The sequence below is a fragment of the Callorhinchus milii genome, unplaced genomic scaffold (assembly GCF_018977255.1).
Source record: "Callorhinchus milii isolate IMCB2004 unplaced genomic scaffold, IMCB_Cmil_1.0 Scaffold6, whole genome shotgun sequence".
In the NCBI taxonomy this organism is placed as follows: Eukaryota; Metazoa; Chordata; class Chondrichthyes; order Chimaeriformes; family Callorhinchidae; genus Callorhinchus; species Callorhinchus milii.
The window spans coordinates 25237185-25257567 of NW_024704747.1; the positions used below are offsets into that span (position 1 = coordinate 25237185).

Below are 20383 nucleotides of genomic sequence, written 5' to 3' on the forward strand. Positions count from 1 at the left end.
TGATTTGGTTCTGTAGAAATAGATATCTTATCATCTGAGTTTATTTTTACTTAACACAGATGTGCCCGGGCCTCCTTCTAACGCAAGAGTGGTGGACACAACAAAGACCACCGCTACTTTGACTTGGGGGAAACCTCACTACGATGGTGGCCTTGACATTATCGGCTACATAGTTGAACACAAGAAAGAAGCAGAGGAAGAATGGGTAAAAGACACCACGGGCACTGCACTCAGAATAACCGAATTTGTTGTTGCTAACCTTCAGCCAGGGGAAAAATATCACTTTAGAATCAGAGCACTCAATGCTGAGGGGATTGGTGAGCCTGCTCAAGTTGATGGTGCGGTTGAAATTAAGGAACGTGAAGAAGTGCCTGATTTTGAGCTGGACGCTGATCTGAGAAGAACTCTTGTCGTCAGAGCTGGAGTCACAATCCGCATCTTTGTACCAATCAAGGGCCGGCCAACTCCTCAAGTCACGTGGCTTAAAGGAGATAGTCCGGTCAAAGGACGTGCCACAGTAGAAACTACATCTTCATACACCTTCCTCCTGATCCCTGAATCCACCAGAGATGACACTGGAAAGTACACAATGTGTCTTGAAAATGCTGCCGGTAAAAAGTCTGGTTTTGTAAACGTGAGGGTCCTAGACTCCCCAGGACCTCCGATTAACCTTAAAGCCAGAGAAGTAACAAAAGATAGCATTACATTGGCTTGGGAACTGCCAATGATTGATGGGGGCTCACGGGTCAAAAATTATATAATAGAAAAGCGAGAATCGACACGTAAAGCCTATGCTACTGTTACAACAAACTGCCAAAAGTGTTCGCTTAGAATTCCCAATCTCTCAGAAGGGTCTGAGTATTACTTCAGAGTAATGGCTGAGAATGAATACGGCATTGGGGAACCAGCTGAGACGACAGACCCTGTAAGAGCATCCGAAGCCCCGTCTCCTCCAGAAAGTCTTCACATCATGGATATAACTAAGCACACAGTCAGCTTAGCTTGGCCAAAACCAGAGTTCGATGGTGGTAGTAGGATTACAGGATACGTACTTGAGGCCCAGAAGAGAGGCAGTGAAAAATGGATGCCTTTAGCAACTCAAAAGGCATTAGATTATACTGTAAAGAATTTGACTGAAAATGAGGAATATACATTCCGCATCATGGCTGTCAATATTTCTGGAAGGAGCGATCCTCGAGAAAGCAGGCCCGTTGTTGTAAAAGAACAAACGTCACTTCCAGAATTGGACTTGCGTGGTATATACCAGAAGACTATAATTGCAAGGGCAGGAGATAATATCAAAGCTGAGATCCCAGTGCATGGTCGACCAAAACCAACAGTCACCTGGACAAAGGAAGGCCAAACTTTGAAGCAAACGCAGAGAATAAATGTCGAAAATACAGCCAACTCAACAATACTTAACATCAACGAATGCACAAGAAATGATACCAGCAAGTTCACTCTGACCGCTAAAAATATAATCGGTGAAGTAAGTGACACCATCAGTGTTCAAGTTCATGACATTCCTGGACCACCTAAAGGCCCCATCAAATTAGACGACATTTCATCTGTTTACATTTTGATGTCATGGGAACCACCTGAGAGTGATGGTGGAGTACCAATCAACAACTACATTGTAGAGATGCGCGAGACCAACAGCACATCATGGGTAGAGCTGGCAGCTACTGTGATACGGACAACATTTAAAGCTAGTCACCTTACCACTGGAATGGAATACCAATTCCGAATTAAGGCTCAAAACAGATATGGTGTTGGACCTGCCATTATTTCAGAGTCTGTTGTTGCTGCATATCCATTTAAGGTGCCTGGACCTCCAGGAACTCCAAGTGTTATTGGAGTCACAAAGGATTCAATGACTATCACTTGGAATGACCCAGTTACTGATGGTGGAAGTCAAATTTTGGGATATCATATTGAAAGAAAGGAAAGAAATAGTATTCTCTGGCAAATTATAAGCAAGGCTTTGATTGCAGGCAACACATTTAAATCAAGTGGACTTACTGATGGCATTGCATACGAATTCCGTGTTGCAGCAGAAAACATGGCTGGCAAAGGAAAACCAAGTAAACCTTCAGATCCAGTATTTGCGCTAGATCCTATCGATCCCCCTGGTCAACCAATTCCCGTTAACATTACAAGACATTCTGTAACACTTGTCTGGACAAAGCCAGAATATGATGGAGGCTTTAAGGTAACTGGATACACGATTGAAAAGAGGGAATTCCCGAGTGGGCGATGGCTCAAGGCAAACTTTAGCAATGTTCTGGAGACCGAGTTCACGGTCAGTGGCCTTACTGAAGATGACAAATATGAATTCCGCATCATAGCTCGAAATTCAGCAGGAGCAGTGAGCAAGCCATCTGAGCCCACTGACGCAATAACATGCAGAGATGACGTTGAGGAACCAAGGATAATGGTGGATGCTAAATTCAAAGATGTCATACTTTTGAAAGCTGGTGAAGTTTTCAAACTCGAGGCAGACGTAACAGGGCGACCAATACCAACAATGGTCTGGACAAAGGACGCAAAGGATCTTGTAGAAATGGGAAAACAGGAAATAAAGATCACTGATTTCTCGACGGTTTTGATGAACAAAGATAGCTCAAGAAAAGATGGAGGTGCTTACGTACTTACCGCATCCAATCCTGGTGGCTCAGTTAAGCATGTTTTCAATGTCAAAGTTCTAGATAGACCCGGCCCTCCTGAAGGACCGATAGGAATTACAGATGTCACATCAGAAAAATGTGTGATATCATGGTTACCACCTCCAGATGATGGTGGTGCAAAGATTGATCATTATGTCATTGAAAAGCGTGAGACCAGTCGACTTGCATGGACAACTGTATCAGCAGACGTTCAAGTCACCAAACTGAAGATAAATAAACTTCTCAAAGGGAATGAGTATATTTTCCGTGTCATGGCAGTGAATAAGTACGGAGTTGGTGAATCATTGGAATCTGAACCTGTTATCGCTGCTAATCCATTTGTCCCACCCAGCCCACCGAAGACACCAGAGGTTACAGCAATCACAAAAGATTCAATGGTGATTTGTTGGGGGCATCCAGATTCTGACGGTGGCAGTGAAATCACCAATTATATTGTTGAGCGGCGTGACAAGACAGGATTACGATGGGTTAAATGCAACAAAAGACCAGTCACTGATTTGCGATTCAAAACTGTTGGGCTTACAGAAGGACATGAATATGAATACAGAATCGTAGCTGAAAATGCTGCAGGTCTTAGTCAACCAAGTTCTACCAGCCCATTCTATAAATCTTGTGACACTGTATTCAAACCCGGACCTCCAGGTAACCCTAGGCTGCTTGATTCGAGCAAATCTTCAATTACTATTGCCTGGAATAAACCTATTTATGATGGCGGTTCAGAAATTACAGGTTATGTGGTTGAAACGTGTCTTCCTGAAGAAGATGAATGGACAATTGTAACACCACAGGCTGGACTTAAAGCCACATCGTTCACAATCACGAAGTTAAAGGAAAACCAAGAATACCTGGTTCACATATATGCTGTGAATGTTGAAGGCATTGGTGAACCTGCACAAATCCCAGGAACAGTTAAGGCTGAAGACAGATTGTTACCTCCTGAGATTGATCTTGATGCAGATCTACGAAAAGTGGTATGTATAAGAGCCTGCTGCACTTTGAGATTGTTTGTTACTGTGAAGGGAAGACCAGTTCCTGAAATCAAATGGGCCAGGGAAGATGGGGAGCCACTGGACAGAGCGTCGATTGAAACTACCAGCTCGTACACTCTTCTCATTATCCCAAATGTGAACAGATTCGACAGTGGCAAGTACATGTTAACAGTCGAAAATAGCAGCGGCAGCAAGACTGCTTTCGTAAATGTTAGAGTTCTGGATACTCCAGGGGCACCGCAGAATCTGAAGATTAAGGAAGTTAGCAAGGAGTCCGTCACCGTTTCATGGGAGCCCCCGCTTATCGATGGCGGTTCCAAGATCAACAATTACATAGTAGAAAAACGAGAATCCACCAGGAAAGCGTACTCCACAGTCATCGCCAACTGTCACAAGACAACCTGGAAGGTGGGCACCTTACAAGAAGGTTGCAACTATTACTTCCGTGTCCTGGCTGAAAATGAGTATGGAGTGGGTCTTCCTGTTGAGACCTCTGATGCAGTTAAGGTGTCAGAAAGACCGCTTCCACCAGGCAAAGTAACCTTGGTAGATGTAACAAGAAACAGTGCAATTCTGTCGTGGGAGAAGCCAGAGCATGATGGAGGCAGCCGGTTATTAGGATACATTGTGGAAATGCAAAGTAAAGGAAGTGAAAAGTGGACAACATGTGCTACTGTGAAGCTTACTGAAGCCACCATAACTGGGCTGACCCAAGGTGAAGAGTATATGTTCCGAGTATCAGCACAGAATGAAAAAGGTGTCAGCGATCCTCGACAACTGGGCGTCCCCGTTATTGCAAAGGATCTCATAATCGTTCCTTCTTTTAAACTTCTGTTTACCACGTTCAGCGTCCTAGCAGGAGAAGACTTGAAAGTTGATGTGCCATTTATTGCGCGTCCCAAACCAACAATAACATGGCTGAAAGACAACCAGCCATTGAAACAGACAACCAGAGTCAATGCTGAATTGAAAGATAGTAAGGCACTTCTAGTAATTAAGGAAGCTTGTCGCGATGATGTTGGCCACTACACCATAAAACTAGCAAATGCTGCTGGCGAAACAATTCAAATTCTTGGTATTGTTGTTTTGGATAAGCCTGGACCTCCAACTGGGCCAATCAAGATCGATGGGGTTACTGCAGACAGCATGATTCTCACGTGGGAACCACCAGAATACGATGGTGGATGTCAAATTAATAATTATATTGTTGAAAAGAGAGACACTTCAACTACTGTCTGGCAGATTGTGTCTGCTACTGTTGCCAGAACAACAATCAAAGCCATACGTTTAAAGACTGGTATTGAATATCAATTCAGAATCGCAGCTGAGAATAGATATGGAAAGGGCAGCTTTCTTGTTTCCGAGTCTACTGTTGCACAATTTCCCTACAAGTCCCCTGGTCCTCCTGGTACTCCTTATATGACGCATGTTACGAAGGAGAGCATGCTCGTACAATGGAATGAACCCGTCAACGATGGTGGCAGTAGGATTTTGGGCTATCATCTTGAACGCAAAGAAAGAAACAGCATTCTATGGATCAAAATGAACAAGTCAATTATTTCCGACACCCAGATGAAGTCCAGCAATCTTGAAGAGGGCATTGAATACGAGTACAGGGTGTATGCTGAGAATATTGTTGGCATTGGCAAACCTAGCAAAGTATCTGAATGTGTCGCAGCTCGAGATCCATGCGATCCTCCGAGTCGCCCAGAAGCTGTGATTGTTACCAGAAATTCGGTGCATCTTCAGTGGAACAAACCCGAATACGATGGAGGAAGCAAAATCATTGGGTATATTGTTGAGAAGAAAGAACTTCCTGAAGGCCGCTGGATGAAGGCTAGCTTCACTAATATCATTGATACCAATTTTGTTGTAACTGGTTTAATGGAGGACCAGAGGTATGAGTTCAGAGTGATTGCCAGAAATGCAGCTGGTGTGTTCAGTGAACCGTCAGAAAGCACTGGTCCCATTACTGCCAGAGATGAAGTTGACCCACCCCGAGTTAGCATGGATCCACAATACAGGGAAGCTGTTGTGGTAAATGCAGGTGAAGTATTTAAGATCGAAGCTGACATTTTTGGCAAACCAATCCCAACAATCCAGTGGCTGAAAGGAGACAAAGAACTGGAAAACACAGCCAGGCTCGAAATTAAAAGTACCGATTTCAATACGGCTCTCACAGTCAAGGAAGCAATTCGAGTGGATGGCGGCCAGTACACACTTTTGGCAAGGAACGTAGCAGGTGAAAAGATTGTTCATGTAACCGTGAAGGTGCTTGACAGACCAGGACCGCCAGAAGGACCAATTGTTGTAACTGGATTGACTGCTGAGAAATGCACATTGGCGTGGAAGCCACCAACCCAAGATGGAGGGAGTGCGATTTCCCACTACGTTATTGAAAAGCGAGAAACTAGTCGCTTGGTCTGGACAGTAGTTGACTCCAATGTAGTGGCTCTGAGTTATAAAGTTACCAAATTTCTGGAAGGAAATGAATACATCTTCCGTGTTATGGCAGTAAATAAATATGGTGTCGGTGAGTCACTGGAATCTGAAGCAGTAATAGCAAAGAATCCATTTGTGCCCCCTGATGCACCAAAGACACCTGAGGTTACGGCTATTACAAAGGACTCAATGGTCGTTGTATGGGGAAGACCTACATCTGATGGTGGTAGTGAAATTCATGGATATATTTTAGAGAAGCGTGACAAAGCAGGAATACGATGGACAAGGTGTAATAAGCGGCTGGTTACTGAACTCCGATTCAGGGTGACCGGATTAATGGAATACCATGATTATGAGTTTAGAGTATCTGCTGAAAATGCTGCTGGCATCAGTGTCCCGAGTTTGTCCTCCCCTTTCTACAAGGCTGCTGATCCGATCTACAAACCTGGCCTACCCAACAATCCTAAAGTCACTGACGTTACAAGATCTTCTGTTTCTCTTTCATGGAGCAAACCCATTTATGATGGCGGATGTGAAATCCAAGGATACATCGTAGAGATGTGCGACACCAGCACTGATGAATGGATAATGTGCACGGCAGCAAGCGGCATTAAGCAGACTCAATTTCAAGTGAATAAATTGGTGGAAAAGCATGAATACAAATTCCGTGTCTGTGCTGTTAATAAAGCTGGAGTTGGTGAACACGCTGATTTTCCCGACACTGTCCTTTTGGAAGATAAATTAGAAGCTCCAGACGCAGATCTTGGTGCCGACTTGAGGAAGATCATTAATGTAAGAGCTGGTTGTTCTTTGAGATTGTTTGTTCCTATCAGAGGATGTCCTGCTCCAGAAGTGAAATGGACTAAGTCAGATGGTGAAATCAGAGACACTGCACAAATTGATGTGTCTGAGAGTTACACGATGCTTGTAATTGACAACGTTAACAGATATGACACCGGAAAATACATGTTAAACTTGGAAAACAGCAGTGGATCAAAATCCGCCTTTGTCAGTGTCAGAGTGCTCGACACACCAAGTCCACCAATTAATTTGAAAGTTAAGGAGGTAACAAAGGAACACGTAACCTTATCCTGGGAACCGCCTAAGTTGGACGGAGGTGCGAAGATTAAGAATTATATCGTAGAAAAGCGGGAATCCACAAGGAAAGCTTACTCTGCCGTTGTCACCAATTGCCATAAGACTTCCTTTAAAATAGAACAACTCCAGGAAGGTTGCAGTTACTATTTCAGAGTCTGTGCCGAGAATGAGCATGGGATTGGATTAACCGCAGAAACCGTTGACCCTGTTAAAATATCTGAAGTGCCACAGCCTCCAGGAAAAATAACAGTGGTTGACGTGACAAGAAATTCTGTGTCTTTGAGTTGGGAGAAACCTGAACATGATGGCGGTAGCAGAATTATCCAGTACGTTGTAGAAATGCAAAGTAAAGGAAGTGAAAAGTGGGCAGCCTGTGCACATGTAAAATCCCTTGAAACAGTCATCACGAGCCTGGTACAGGGAGAAGAGTACTCGTTCAGAGTTATGGCAGCCAACGAGAAGGGCAAGAGTGATCCAAGAACCCTAGCAGTACCAGTGATTGCCAAAGATCTAGTGATTGAACCAGACGTCAGGCCTGCATTTAACAGCTATAATGTACAAGTAGGACATGATTTGAAAGTTGAAATCCTTATCTCTGGACGACCTAAACCAGTGATTATTTGGACAAAGGATGGCCAGTCACTCAAGCAGACAACCCGAGTCAATGTTGCTGACACCAGTCATCATACAGTGCTAAGCATCAAGGATTCGGTTAAAGAAGACAGCGGAATGTATGCCATTGCCGTGAGCAACATTGTTGGCCAAAAGACAGCGTCTTTCGAAGTGATAACCCTAGACAAGCCTGGTCCACCCAGTGGCCCTGTTAAGTTTGATGCCGTTAGTGCTGAAAGCATCACAATTGCTTGGGAACCACCAGCCTTTACCGGTGGCTGTCAAATAAGTAATTATGCTGTTGAAAAGAGAGATACGACTACGACAACCTGGGAGCTTGTTTCAGCTACAGTGGCAAGAACAACTCTCAAGATAACCAAACTGAAAACAGGAAAAGAATATCAGTTTAGAATATATGCCGAGAACAGGTACGGTAGAAGTTTCGCTTTAGATTCTCAGGCGATTATTGCCCAGTATCCATACAAAGAGCCTGGCCCACCAGGTACACCATTTGTTCCAAATGCTACGAAAGAGACCATGATTGTGGAATGGCATGAACCAATCAACGATGGGGGTAGCAGAATCGTAGGCTATCATCTTGAACGCAAGGAAAGAAATAGCATTCTTTGGTCCAAAGTCAATAAAAGCATCATACAAGATACACGATTGAAGATCACCGGACTCGAAGAAGGAATTGAATATGAATTCAGAGTATACGCTGAGAATATCGTTGGAATTGGCAAATCAAGCAAGATCTCTGAGTGCTTTGTTGCCCGTGATCCATGCGATCCACCAGGCTGCCCAGAACCTCTTATTGTGACCAGAAATGCAATAACACTTCAGTGGACAAAGCCAGAATATGACGGTGGCAGTATAATTACTGGCTACATTGTTGAGAAGCGTGACCTACCTGAGGGTCGCTGGATGAAGGCTAGTTTTACAAATATCATTGAAACCCAATTCACTGTTACTGGTCTCACTGAGGATGACAGGTATGACTTCAGAGTCATTGCTAAAAATGCTGCAGGTACAATTAGTAAACCATCTGATAGTACTGGGGCAATTACTGCAAAGGATGAGGTTGAACCACCTAGAATATCTATGGATCCCAAATACAGAGACACAATTGTGGTTAATGCAGGTGATGTATTCAAGCTGGATGCTGATGTTCATGGCAAGCCATTACCTGTTATTCAGTGGTTCAAGGGTGACAAAGAAGTGGAAGAATCAGCAAGACATGAGATCAAAAACAGTGACTTCAAAGCTCTGATTGTTGTAAAGGATGCAATCAGAGTGGATGGCGGACAATACATTCTTCAAGTCTCTAACGTGGCAGGGACAAAATCTGTTCCCATCAACGTAAAGGTCTTGGACAGACCTGGACCTCCCGAGGGACCAATCCAAGTTACCGGCGTCACTGCTGAAAAGTGTTCTCTTGCTTGGAGTCCACCACAGCATGATGGTGGAAGTAACATTTCACACTATATCATTGAGAAACGAGAAACCAGTCGTCTGGCCTGGACTGTTGTGACTTCAGACCTTCAAACTACTATGCATAAAGTTACCAAGCTTTTGGAGGGCAATGAATATATCTTCCGTATCATGGCCGTCAACAAGTATGGTGTCGGTGAGCCTTTGGAGTCTATACCCGTTATGATGAAGAACCCATTTGTACCTCCTAGTCCACCCAAATCATTGGAAGTAACCAACATTGCAAAAGACTCCATGACTGTATGCTGGAACAGACCGGACAGTGACGGTGGAAGTGAAATCATAGGTTATATCGTGGAGAAGAGAGACAGGGCTGGAATCAGATGGACAAAGTGTAACCGGCGTAGAATTACAGACTTGCGATTCCGAGTCACAGGGCTCGTGGAAGACCATGAATATGAATTCAGATTGTCTGCTGAAAATGCCGCTGGAATTGGCCAACCATCTCCGGCCTCAGTTTTCTACAAGGCTTGTGATCCAGTGTTCAAACCTGGGCCACCAGCTAATCCACACCTTGTAGACACCACAAAGACTTCTGTCGTGCTTGTTTGGGGCAAACCAATTTATGATGGTGGGTGTGAAATTCAAGGATATTTAGTAGAAATCCGCAAAGCAGACGAGGAAGACTGGACCATGTGCACTCCACAGACCGGTTTACGAGTAACCCGCTTTGAAATCGGAAAACTCATTGAAGGACAGGAATATAATGTTCGTGTATGTGCCATCAACAAGGCAGGAGTAGGTGAGCCAGCAACAGTACCTGGCGCAGTTAAACCAGAAGATAAACTTGATGCACCTGAAATTGAACTTCAGGCAGAATTAAGGAAAGGGATCACAGTCAGAGCAGGTAATACTGCCAGGATCTTTATAGCATTTAAAGGCAGACCTGCTCCTGAGATTAGTTGGTCAAAGGACGAGGGTGAAATGAATGAAAAGGGACAAGTAGAAAAGGGACACAACTATACGCAGGTGACGATAGATAACTGCGATCGAAATGATGCTGGAAAATATATTTTGACTCTAGAAAACAGTAGTGGCACCAAATCTGCATTTGTTTCAGTCAAAGTGTTGGACACACCTGGAGCTCCACAAAACCTAGCTGTGAAGGACATAAAGAAAAACTCAGCTACACTCACATGGGATCCACCCATTATTGATGGAGGTGCAAAGATTAAAAACTATGTTATTGATAAGCGAGAATCAACCAGAAAAGCTTATGCTAACGTGACCACTAAATGTAACAAGTGCAGCTACAAAGTTGAGAATCTTGCTGAAGGAGCGATTTATTACTTCAGAGTCATGGCAGAAAATGAGTTTGGAATTGGTATACCAGTTGAGACTCTGGACTCTGTGAAGGCTTCTGAGGTACCTTTACCACCAGGTAAAGTAACTCTCACTGACGTCACTCAGCAGAGTGTCTCTCTAGCTTGGGAGAAGCCGGAACATGATGGTGGCAGCAGAATTATGGGCTACTTGGTTGAAATGCAACCGAAAGGATCTGAAAAGTGGGGTCTTGTGTCCCAGTCTAAAACATGCGAGGCAGTAGTTGCTGGTCTCAGTTCAGGACATGAATATCTCTTCCGTGTATTAGCTTTCAATGAGAAAGGAAAGAGTGACCCAAGACTCCTGGCGGTACCAGTGATAGCTAAAGATCAGAATATTGAACCTACCTTCAAACTCGTATTCAACACCTATAGTGTCAAAGCTGGAGACGACCTGAAGATTGAAGTTCCAGTGATGGGACGTCCAAAACCTAAGATTATTTGGGCAAAGGATGGACAGTCACTGAAACAAACAACAAGGGTAAATGTGGAGGAAACTGCAACCTCAACAATCCTTCTGATTAAAGACAGTCATAAGGATGACTTTGGAAAGTATTCAGTTAGTGCTACAAACAGTGCTGGATCAGCCACAGAAGATATTAGCATTATAGTGCTTGATAAACCAGGTCCTCCAAGCGGGCCAATACGATTTGATGAAGTTAGTGCTCAGTTTGTTATAATTTCATGGGATGCACCTGAATACACCGGAGGTTGCCAAATTAACAACTACATTGTGGAGAAGCGGGATACAACGACCACTGCTTGGCAAATCGTCTCCGCAACTGTAGCTAGAACAACCATCAAAATAATGAAACTGAACACGGGAAGTGAATACCAGTTCAGAATCTTTGCTGAAAACAGGTACGGCAAGAGCTCATCTTTAGATTCTAAAGCAGTTGTTGCACAATACCCATACAAGATGCCTGGCCCTCCAGCTACTCCAATTGTATCAGCTGCGACAAAGGACACCATGCATATCCAGTGGAATGAACCAGTAAACGACGGTGGAAGTAAGATTTTGGGTTACCACCTTGAACGTAAAGAAAGGAACAGTATTCTTTGGATAAAATTGAACAAGGTGATCATCCAAGACACTCATTTCAAGTGTAACAATCTAGAAGAAGGTATTGAATATGAGTTCAGAGTATTTGCAGAGAATATTGTCGGCATCAGTAAACCTAGCAAGGTATCTGAATGTTACGTAGCTCGAGATCCTTGTGATCCTCCCGGCCGACCCGAAGCCGTCATCATCACAAGAAATAACATTGTTCTCCAATGGACAAAGCCTCCATATGATGGTGGTAGCAAGATCACCGGATACTTTGTGGAAAAGAAGGAGCTTCCTGAAGGTCGCTGGATGAAGGCCAGTTTCACCAACATAATCGAGACTGAATTTAACGTGACTGGATTAACTGAAGACGCAAGGTATGAATTTAGAATAATTGCAAGAAATGCAGCTGGTATTTTCAGTGAACCATCTGAAAGCACTGGACCAATTACAGCAAGAGATGAGATCGAATCCCCTAGAGCTTCCTTGGACCCCAAGTACAAGGACGTGATCGTTGCTAATGCAGGAGACAGCTTTGCACTGGAAGCTGATATCTATGGTAAACCCATACCTGAAGTAAAATGGATGAAAGATGGCAAAGATCTGGAAGTAACTACTGCAAGGATGGAGATTAAATCAACCCTTCACAAAACTGCTCTCACAGTCAAAGATTGTATAAGAATTGACGGAGGGCAATACACACTTCACCTCAGTAATGTAGGCGGTACAAAATCTATTCCCATAACTGTTAAGATCCTTGATAGGCCTGGTCCTCCCGATGGTATTCTGAAGGTTTCTGGTGTTACAGCAGAGAAATGCTACTTGGCCTGGAACCCACCTTCCCAAGAAGGCGGTGCGAATATTTCTTACTACATCATTGAAAAGAGGGAAACCAGCAGACTGTCCTGGACGCAAGTGGAGACTAACGTGCAAGCTATCAGTCACAAAGTAACCAAACTTCTTCCAGGCAATGAGTACATATTCCGTGTAATGGCTGTGAATAAGTATGGAATAGGTGAACCACTGGAATCCGAACCGGTTGTGGCCAAAAATCCATTCCACGTACCAGGTCCACCAACAACACCCGAAGTTACATCGATCACTAAGGACTCAATGGTTGTAACCTGGGGGCGTCCTACTGACAATGGTGGAGCTGAGATTGAAGGATATGTACTAGAAAAACGGGACAAGGATGGAATTAGGTGGACCAAGTGCAATAAAAAGAGGTTGACTGATTTGCGTTTCAGAGTGACTGGTCTGGTAGACGGACACTTCTATGAATTCCGCGTATCTGCAGAAAACGCTGCTGGTGTAGGCGACACGAGTGAACCAAGTATTTTCTACAGAGCTTGTGATGCCATCTATCCTCCTGGTCCACCAAACAATCCAAAGGTGACAGACACGACAAGGTCAACAGTATCACTTGCATGGGGCAAACCTATCTATGATGGCGGAGCTCAAATTAGAGGGTATTCTGTAGAGGTTAAAGAAGCTAGTACTGAAGACTGGATCACTTGCACGCCTCCAACAGGGGTGCAGTCTACATACTTTACAGTAGAGAAACTGAAAGAGAATATCGAATTCAATTTCCGTGTCTGTGCCATCAACTGTGAAGGTGTCGGTGAACCAGCAAATGTTGCTGATACAATTATTGCAGCTGATAAGTTGGAGCCACCAGAAATTGAGCTGGACGCTGATCTCCGGAAGATTGTGTCCGTACGTGCTAGTGGTACTTTGAGGCTGTTTGTTCCCATCAAAGGTAGACCAGAACCTGAAGCAAAATGGGAGAAAGCTGAAGGAAATCTCAGTGAACGAACCCAGATTGAAGTTACAAGCTCTTATACAATGTTGGTCCTTGATAATGTCAACAGGTTTCACAGTGGTAAATATCATTTAACTTTGGAAAATAACAGTGGTACTAAATCTGCTTTTGTTAACGTCAGAGTTCTTGATACACCAAGTGCACCTGTAAATCTCCATATAAGAGAGATAAGGAAAGATTGTGTGACATTGTCATGGGAACCCCCTCTTATTGATGGTGGAGCAAAGATTACCAATTACATTGTAGAGAAACGTGAATCCACTAGAAAGGCTTTTGCTTCTGTTACCAACAACTGTACTAAAACAACATTCAGAGTTGAATCACTTCAAGAAGGAGGTATTTACTGTTTCCGTGTCTTGGCAGTCAATGAGTATGGAACAGGCCTTCCAGCAGAAACTGCTGAGCCCATTAAAGCATCTGAGGTGCCCTTGCCTCCTGGCAAAGTAACATTGATAGATGTGACACGAAAGACTGCAACTCTTACCTGGGAGAAACCTGAAAATGATGGTGGGAGCAAAATATCTAGTTATATCATCGAAATGCAAACCAAAGGAAGTGAAAAATGGACATTGTGTGCTCAAGAAAAAACACTGGAGACAACCGTCAAAGGACTAACAGCGGGCGAGGAATACACTTTCAGAGTCATTGCTGTGAATGAGAAAGGAAAGAGTGATCCGAGACTGTTGGGAGTTCCGGTCGTTGCAAAGGATGTTGAAATTGAACCATCCATTGAACTCGCGTTCAATAGTTTCAGTGTGAAGGCTGGTGATGACCTCAAGGTTGACGTACCTTTCAGAGGAAGACCATTGCCCACTGTGACATGGAAGAAAGACGGACAGTCTTTGAAACAAACAACACGAGTGAATGTTCAGACATCAAAGACGTCTACACTTATGACCATTAAAGAAGCTTCAAAGGAAGATGTTGGAAAATACGAACTAATTGTTTCCAATAGCACAGGATCAATAACCTCCTTAATCAATGTTATTGTTCTTGACAAACCAGGGCCACCTGGCGAAATCCGAGTGGACGATGTCAGTGCTGATAATATCACTATATCTTGGGACCCACCAGAGTACGATGGTGGTTGTCAAATTAACAATTACATCGTTGAAAAGAGAGACACTACAACAACAACTTGGGAAATGGTGTCTGGTACTGTAGCCAGAACATCCATAAAAATTACACGACTTAAACCAGGGAGCGAGTACCAATTCCGTGTCTGCGCAGAAAACCGTTATGGCAAGAGCCACAATAAGGATTCTCACGGTATTGTTGCACAGTACCCGTTTAAACCACCCGGTCCTCCTTCAACTCCCATCGTCGCACATGCCACTAAGAATTACATGATTGTGAAGTGGAACGAACCAGTCGTTGACGGAGGCTCCAAGATTCTCGGATACCATGTTGAACGCAAAGAAAGAAGCAGTATCTTGTGGACGAAGGTGAACAGAGGTCTTGTGACCGACACGAAGATTAAAGTCACTTCTCTTGACGAAGGGCTGTTGTATGAATACCGTGTGTATGCAGAGAACATTGCAGGTATTGGCAAATGCAGTAAGGTTTGCGAGCCTGTTGCGGCTAGAGACCCATGCGACCCTCCAGGTCAACCAGAGGTAACAAATATTACCAGGACCTCAGTTTCACTGTCTTGGACTAAACCAGAATATGATGGTGGTGCTAAAATCACTGGTTATATTGTGGAAAACAAAGAGTTGCCAGATGGACGCTGGTTGAAGTGCAACTTTACTAACATCCCAGAAACGTATTTTGATGTTACTGGTCTTACTGAAGATCAACGTTACGAGTTTCACGTTATTGCAAAGAATTCCGCAGGTTTATTCAGCGAAGCATCTGAATCAACAGGTCCCATTACTGTGAAAGATGATGTAGAAGCCCCCAGGATTATGTTGGATGCTAAATTTAGGGAAATTGTTATTAAGGCTGGAGAATTGGTTAAGGTCAATGCAGATATTGCAGGACGTCCTCTTCCAGTGGTATCATGGACAAAGGACGGTAAAGAGCTTGAAGGACAGGCAAGGACTGAAATCCAGTCAACTGACAAGAGTACTATAATTATCGTGAAGGACTGCAATAGGCGAGACTCAGGACAGTATGTCTTAACACTGCAAAACGTTGCTGGAACAAGATCCTTAGCAATTAACCTCAAGGTACTAGATCGACCAGGCCCACCTGCTGGTCCTTTAGACGTCTCTGGTCTTACAGCTGAAAAGTGTTCACTGAAATGGGCACCTCCTCAAGAGAACGGAGGAGCAGCTATTGATCATTACATTGTAGAAAGGCGTGAAACAAGTCGCCTTGCATGGACCCTGGTAACAGATGAGTTGAGAACAACATCCTGTAAAGTAACTAAACTGCTCCGAGGCAATGAGTATATTTTCAGAGTGATGGGAGTTAACAAGTATGGAGTTGGTGAAGTTATAGAGAGTGAACCAAGAAAAGCGCTTGATCCATTCACAATTCCTAGTGCACCAAAATCATTGGAAATTACCAACGTCACAAAGGAGACCATGACCATCTGCTGGTCAAGACCCGACAGTGATGGTGGCAATTCAATTGCTGGCTATATCATTGAGAAACGTGAGAAGAATGGACTCCGCTGGGTACGGGTCAATAAGAAACCTGTATACGATCTGAGAGTGAAGGCCACAGGACTCCGTGAAAGCGCAGAATATGAATATCGCGTGTCTGCGGAAAATGCTGCAGGTGTGGGTCCTGCAAGCGAAGCATCAACGTTGATTCGTGCAGAAGATCCACTCTTTGTACCTGCTGCTCCATCCAAACCCAAAGTTGTTGACTCTACAAAAACAAGTATTTCACTTGCTTGGACAAAGCCCCTATTTGACGGTGGTTCACCTGTCACTGGATACACTGTACAGTATAAAAAGTCCGAAGAAACCGAATGGACCACAGCCATCCAAAACCTGAGAGGCACAGAATTTACAGTAATTGGACTCACATCAGGAGCAGAATATGTTTTCTGTTTATCTTCCATCAATAAGGTTGGGGTCAGCGATCCAAGTGAGGTATCTGAGCCACAAGTTGCAAAGGAAAGGGAAGAAGAGCCTGCTTTCGATATCGACAACGAAATGCGCAAAACTTTGATTGTCAAAGCTGGCAGCTCCTTTACATTAGCCGTGCCGTTCAAAGGAAAACCAATACCCAATGTCATGTGGAGCAAATCCAATGTAGATCTCCGTGTACGAGGAAGTATTGATAGTAAAGATTTAATGACATCATTAACCATAGAAAAAGCAACAAGGAACGACTCTGGTAAATACGTATTAACATTACAGAACGTGTTAGCTACGGCCACACTGACATTAGTTGTCAAGGTTCTGGACTCCCCTGGACCTCCTGGCGCTATTATTCCAAAGGAAGTCACCAGGGATTCAGTCCTGCTGACCTGGGATGTACCGGAAAACGATGGCAGTGCTCGTGTGAAGAATTATCACATTGAAAAACGTGAAGCTAGTAAGAAGGCTTGGGTCTGTGTGACAATGAATTGCAATCGCCTCACTTACAAAGTTACCAATCTCCAAGAGGGGGCCATTTACTACTTCCGCATCAGGGGAGAAAATGAATTTGGTGTCGGCGTTCCGATTGAGACCAAGGAAGGTGTTAAAGTGACAGGTATGTAGTCAGTTTCTTAAGATTGTAGAATATTTCAGAGCTATAACAGTACACATTGGTGTACCAGAATGCTAGTCCACGACTGTTTGTGGAACACTGCTATGGGCAATTGGCTGCCGCATTTTGCCCACAAAATATACAGTCAATTCACTTTACAGTATATTCTGTGAAGCGCTTTGAGACATCTTGAAGATGTGATAAGGCGCGATATCAAATACAAGGATTATTATTATTATAAATACCAGTGAGCAGGTTTCATTACTTGCTCTCTTAGTCTGGTAATATAACCTGGGATGGAGAGACCAAAGAAATTAGATTAAAAATGATAGCTAGCTTAAATACCTTTTATAAGTACTGTATTTTATTTTCATTACTTGTAGTACGTATCTAAAATTTTAAATTCAGAGTATATTTTCTGGTAGATGAATATCTATAAATACTATGTACACTATATCTTTCAGAAAAGCCAAGTGTACCTCAACGACTTGGAATTACAAATGTCACCAAAGATAGTGTGTCTCTCGCTTGGTCCAAGCCAGAACACGATGGAGGCAGTAGGATAACCGGCTACTTTATTGAGGCTCTTGAAAAAGGCCAGCAAAAGTGGGTCAAATGTGCAGTTGTGAAGACCACACACCACGTTATCGAAGGTTTGAGAGAGAATGGTGAATACTTCTTCAGAGTATCCGCTCAAAATCAAGCCGGCCTCAGCGATCCTAAGGAAATGGTTCTACCTGTAACCGTGAAAGAACAGCTTGGTGAGTTTCATGGACATCATTAATTATGACATTTTGTCGGGGTTTTTTTGTTCAGCTGGGTGTCTGATACATGCGCAAACCTGTCATCATAATATTATTATTATTTATTTATTATCATGCTTGAGAGTATCCAAAGAAAACTGAGAATCCCATGCATCCCACCTACACATGGAAATCCCAGAGATAGATTGTTGGAATGAAATGCGCACTTCTCTCCCTGGAGGGATTCATCCTGCTTACCGAATTCTGGAAAGTATTAGGCGCAGGATGGCAAGAGGCAATGCTCAGGGACCCCGGCATGTTGGGGGTAACTGCCGGCGTCTAACCAGCTAAAACCGCACAACTTGCCATTTTCTGGTATTCACGGCTGTAATTTACACACCACTTGAAATTAAAAAAAAGTAGCTTTTAGTCAACGTGCTGTTAGAATTAATTGCCATAAGTGGTTACTGTGTGTATCAGATACCCTTCTGACCAAAATAAAAATTAATTGTGGTAGAAAATACCTATGTTTTCATCTTTTGAATTAAAATGCATTTTTTTTAAATTTTCAGATTCACCTGAGATTAATCTGAAGTACTTCCCGCACAACACAGTGTACGTCAGAGCTGGATCCAACCTTAAATTCGAAATCCCAATATCTGGTAAACCACAGCCCAAAGTGTCTTTGTCGAGAGACGGATTGGTTGTGAAGTCAACCATGAGGTTTAACACGGAGATGAGCGCAGAGAGCCTCATTGTGAACCTGAGAGAAAGTGTGGCGAATGACGCCGGTCGATACGATATTACTGCTGCCAACTCCAGTGGAACGACCAAATCATTTATCAATATTGTGGTCCTCGACAGACCCAGCCCCCCATTAGGTCCTGTTAATATCAGTGACGTCACCGAAGATAGCGTCATATTGAAATGGCACCCGCCGGCCTACGACGGTGGCAGTCAGGTAACCAACTACATTGTTCTCAAGCGAGAAACCAGTACGGCAGCCTGGTCAGAAGTGTCCGCCACTGCGGCCAGAAGTATAATCAAAGTCATGAAACTGACCACCGGAGAAGAATATCAATTCCGCATCAAAGCCGAGAACCGATTTGGAATCAGTGACCATATTGATTCTGCATCTGTCATGGTCAAACTGCCTTACAGTAAGTTACTTGTTCCTTCATGAAGCACAAAATAGCACTGGGTGTTATTCACTTGATTGATTGCATTGCTGATTATGTCTTAACCTATATTTTCTAGCTACGCCTGGACCTCCATCGACTCCGTGGGTAACTCATGTCACCAGAGAGAGCATAACAGTGGGCTGGCACGAGCCAGTTTCCGATGGTGGCAACCAAGTGATTGGATATCATTTGGAAATGAAAGACAGAAACAGCATTCTATGGCAGAAGACTAACAAGACTATCATACGTACGACACACATGAAGATCACTCATATCACTGGTGGACTTATCTATGAATTCCGGGTGTATGCACAAAACGCTGCAGGCATTGGCAAAGTTAGCCATCTTTCCGATCCAGTTCTTGCGATTGATGCTTGCGGTAGGTATTCAAATAACCTGTCGTGTCTTCTCACCTGATCAGCTCTGTGTTTACACAGCATTAGTATTTTGAGGTGTGAACGTATAAACTAAATCTCATCGCACTTTTCTTTTTCAGAACCCCCAACAAATGTACGTGCAACAGATGTTACAAAGAACGCTGTAAGCCTCAGCTGGAAAAAACCTGCTTACGATGGTGGTAGCAAGATCACCGGCTACATTGTTGAAAAGCGCGATCTGCCGAATGGACGATGGACAAAGGGCAGCTTTATTAATGTCATTGAGACTCTATTCAGTGTCTCAGGTCTGACTGAAGATGCACAATATGAATTCCGTGTATTTGCTAAGAACGCAAATGGTTCTATAAGCAATCCATCTGACGTTCTTGGACCTGTAACATGCCATGACACCTATGGTAATTATTTTTCTGCCAACATAACGCAATTATAAAGAGTTATCGTTAGGTGGTAAGTGCTTACAGCTCCGTAACTCCTGGTGATTTTGTTTTATAGGTGCTCCTCAGATTGATCTGCCGATGGAATATTTGGATATTGTCAAATATAAGGCTGATTCTGCTGTGAAACTTAAAGTTGGCATCTCTGGCAAGCCTTTCCCATCCATTGAATGGTACAAGAATGAAAAAGAACTTGAGACTAGTGCTCAAGTCTCTATTGAAAGTACAACTGAATCGGCAGCAGTATTAATTAAGGATGCCAGTCGTATCAACAGTGGAAACTATGAAATTAAACTTAAAAATTCCATGGGCTCAGGAACAGCAACAATTAGAGTACTGATACTAGGTATGTATTCATATTCGCCTTGGGTCGTCCTCCCAACGTGAAAGGCGCTATACAAATGTTATTGTATTGTATATTCAGTGTTAAGGAAGAAATACGCTGATTTTCAAACTGTTGATTAT

General features: G+C 43.5%; 1 protein-coding gene across 1 annotated transcript in view; it reads left to right on the forward strand.

Moving 5' to 3' along the window:
- Nucleotides 1–20383, forward strand: part of ttn.1 (titin, tandem duplicate 1) — a 227881-nt gene that overhangs the window by 180639 nt on the left and 26859 nt on the right. The window contains 6 exon segments of the mRNA XM_042336317.1: nucleotides 60–17165; nucleotides 17627–17923; nucleotides 18478–19065; nucleotides 19163–19465; nucleotides 19583–19879; nucleotides 19977–20264. Of these exon segments, the coding sequence (XP_042192251.1) occupies nucleotides 60–17165; nucleotides 17627–17923; nucleotides 18478–19065; nucleotides 19163–19465; nucleotides 19583–19879; nucleotides 19977–20264 (18879 nt within the window).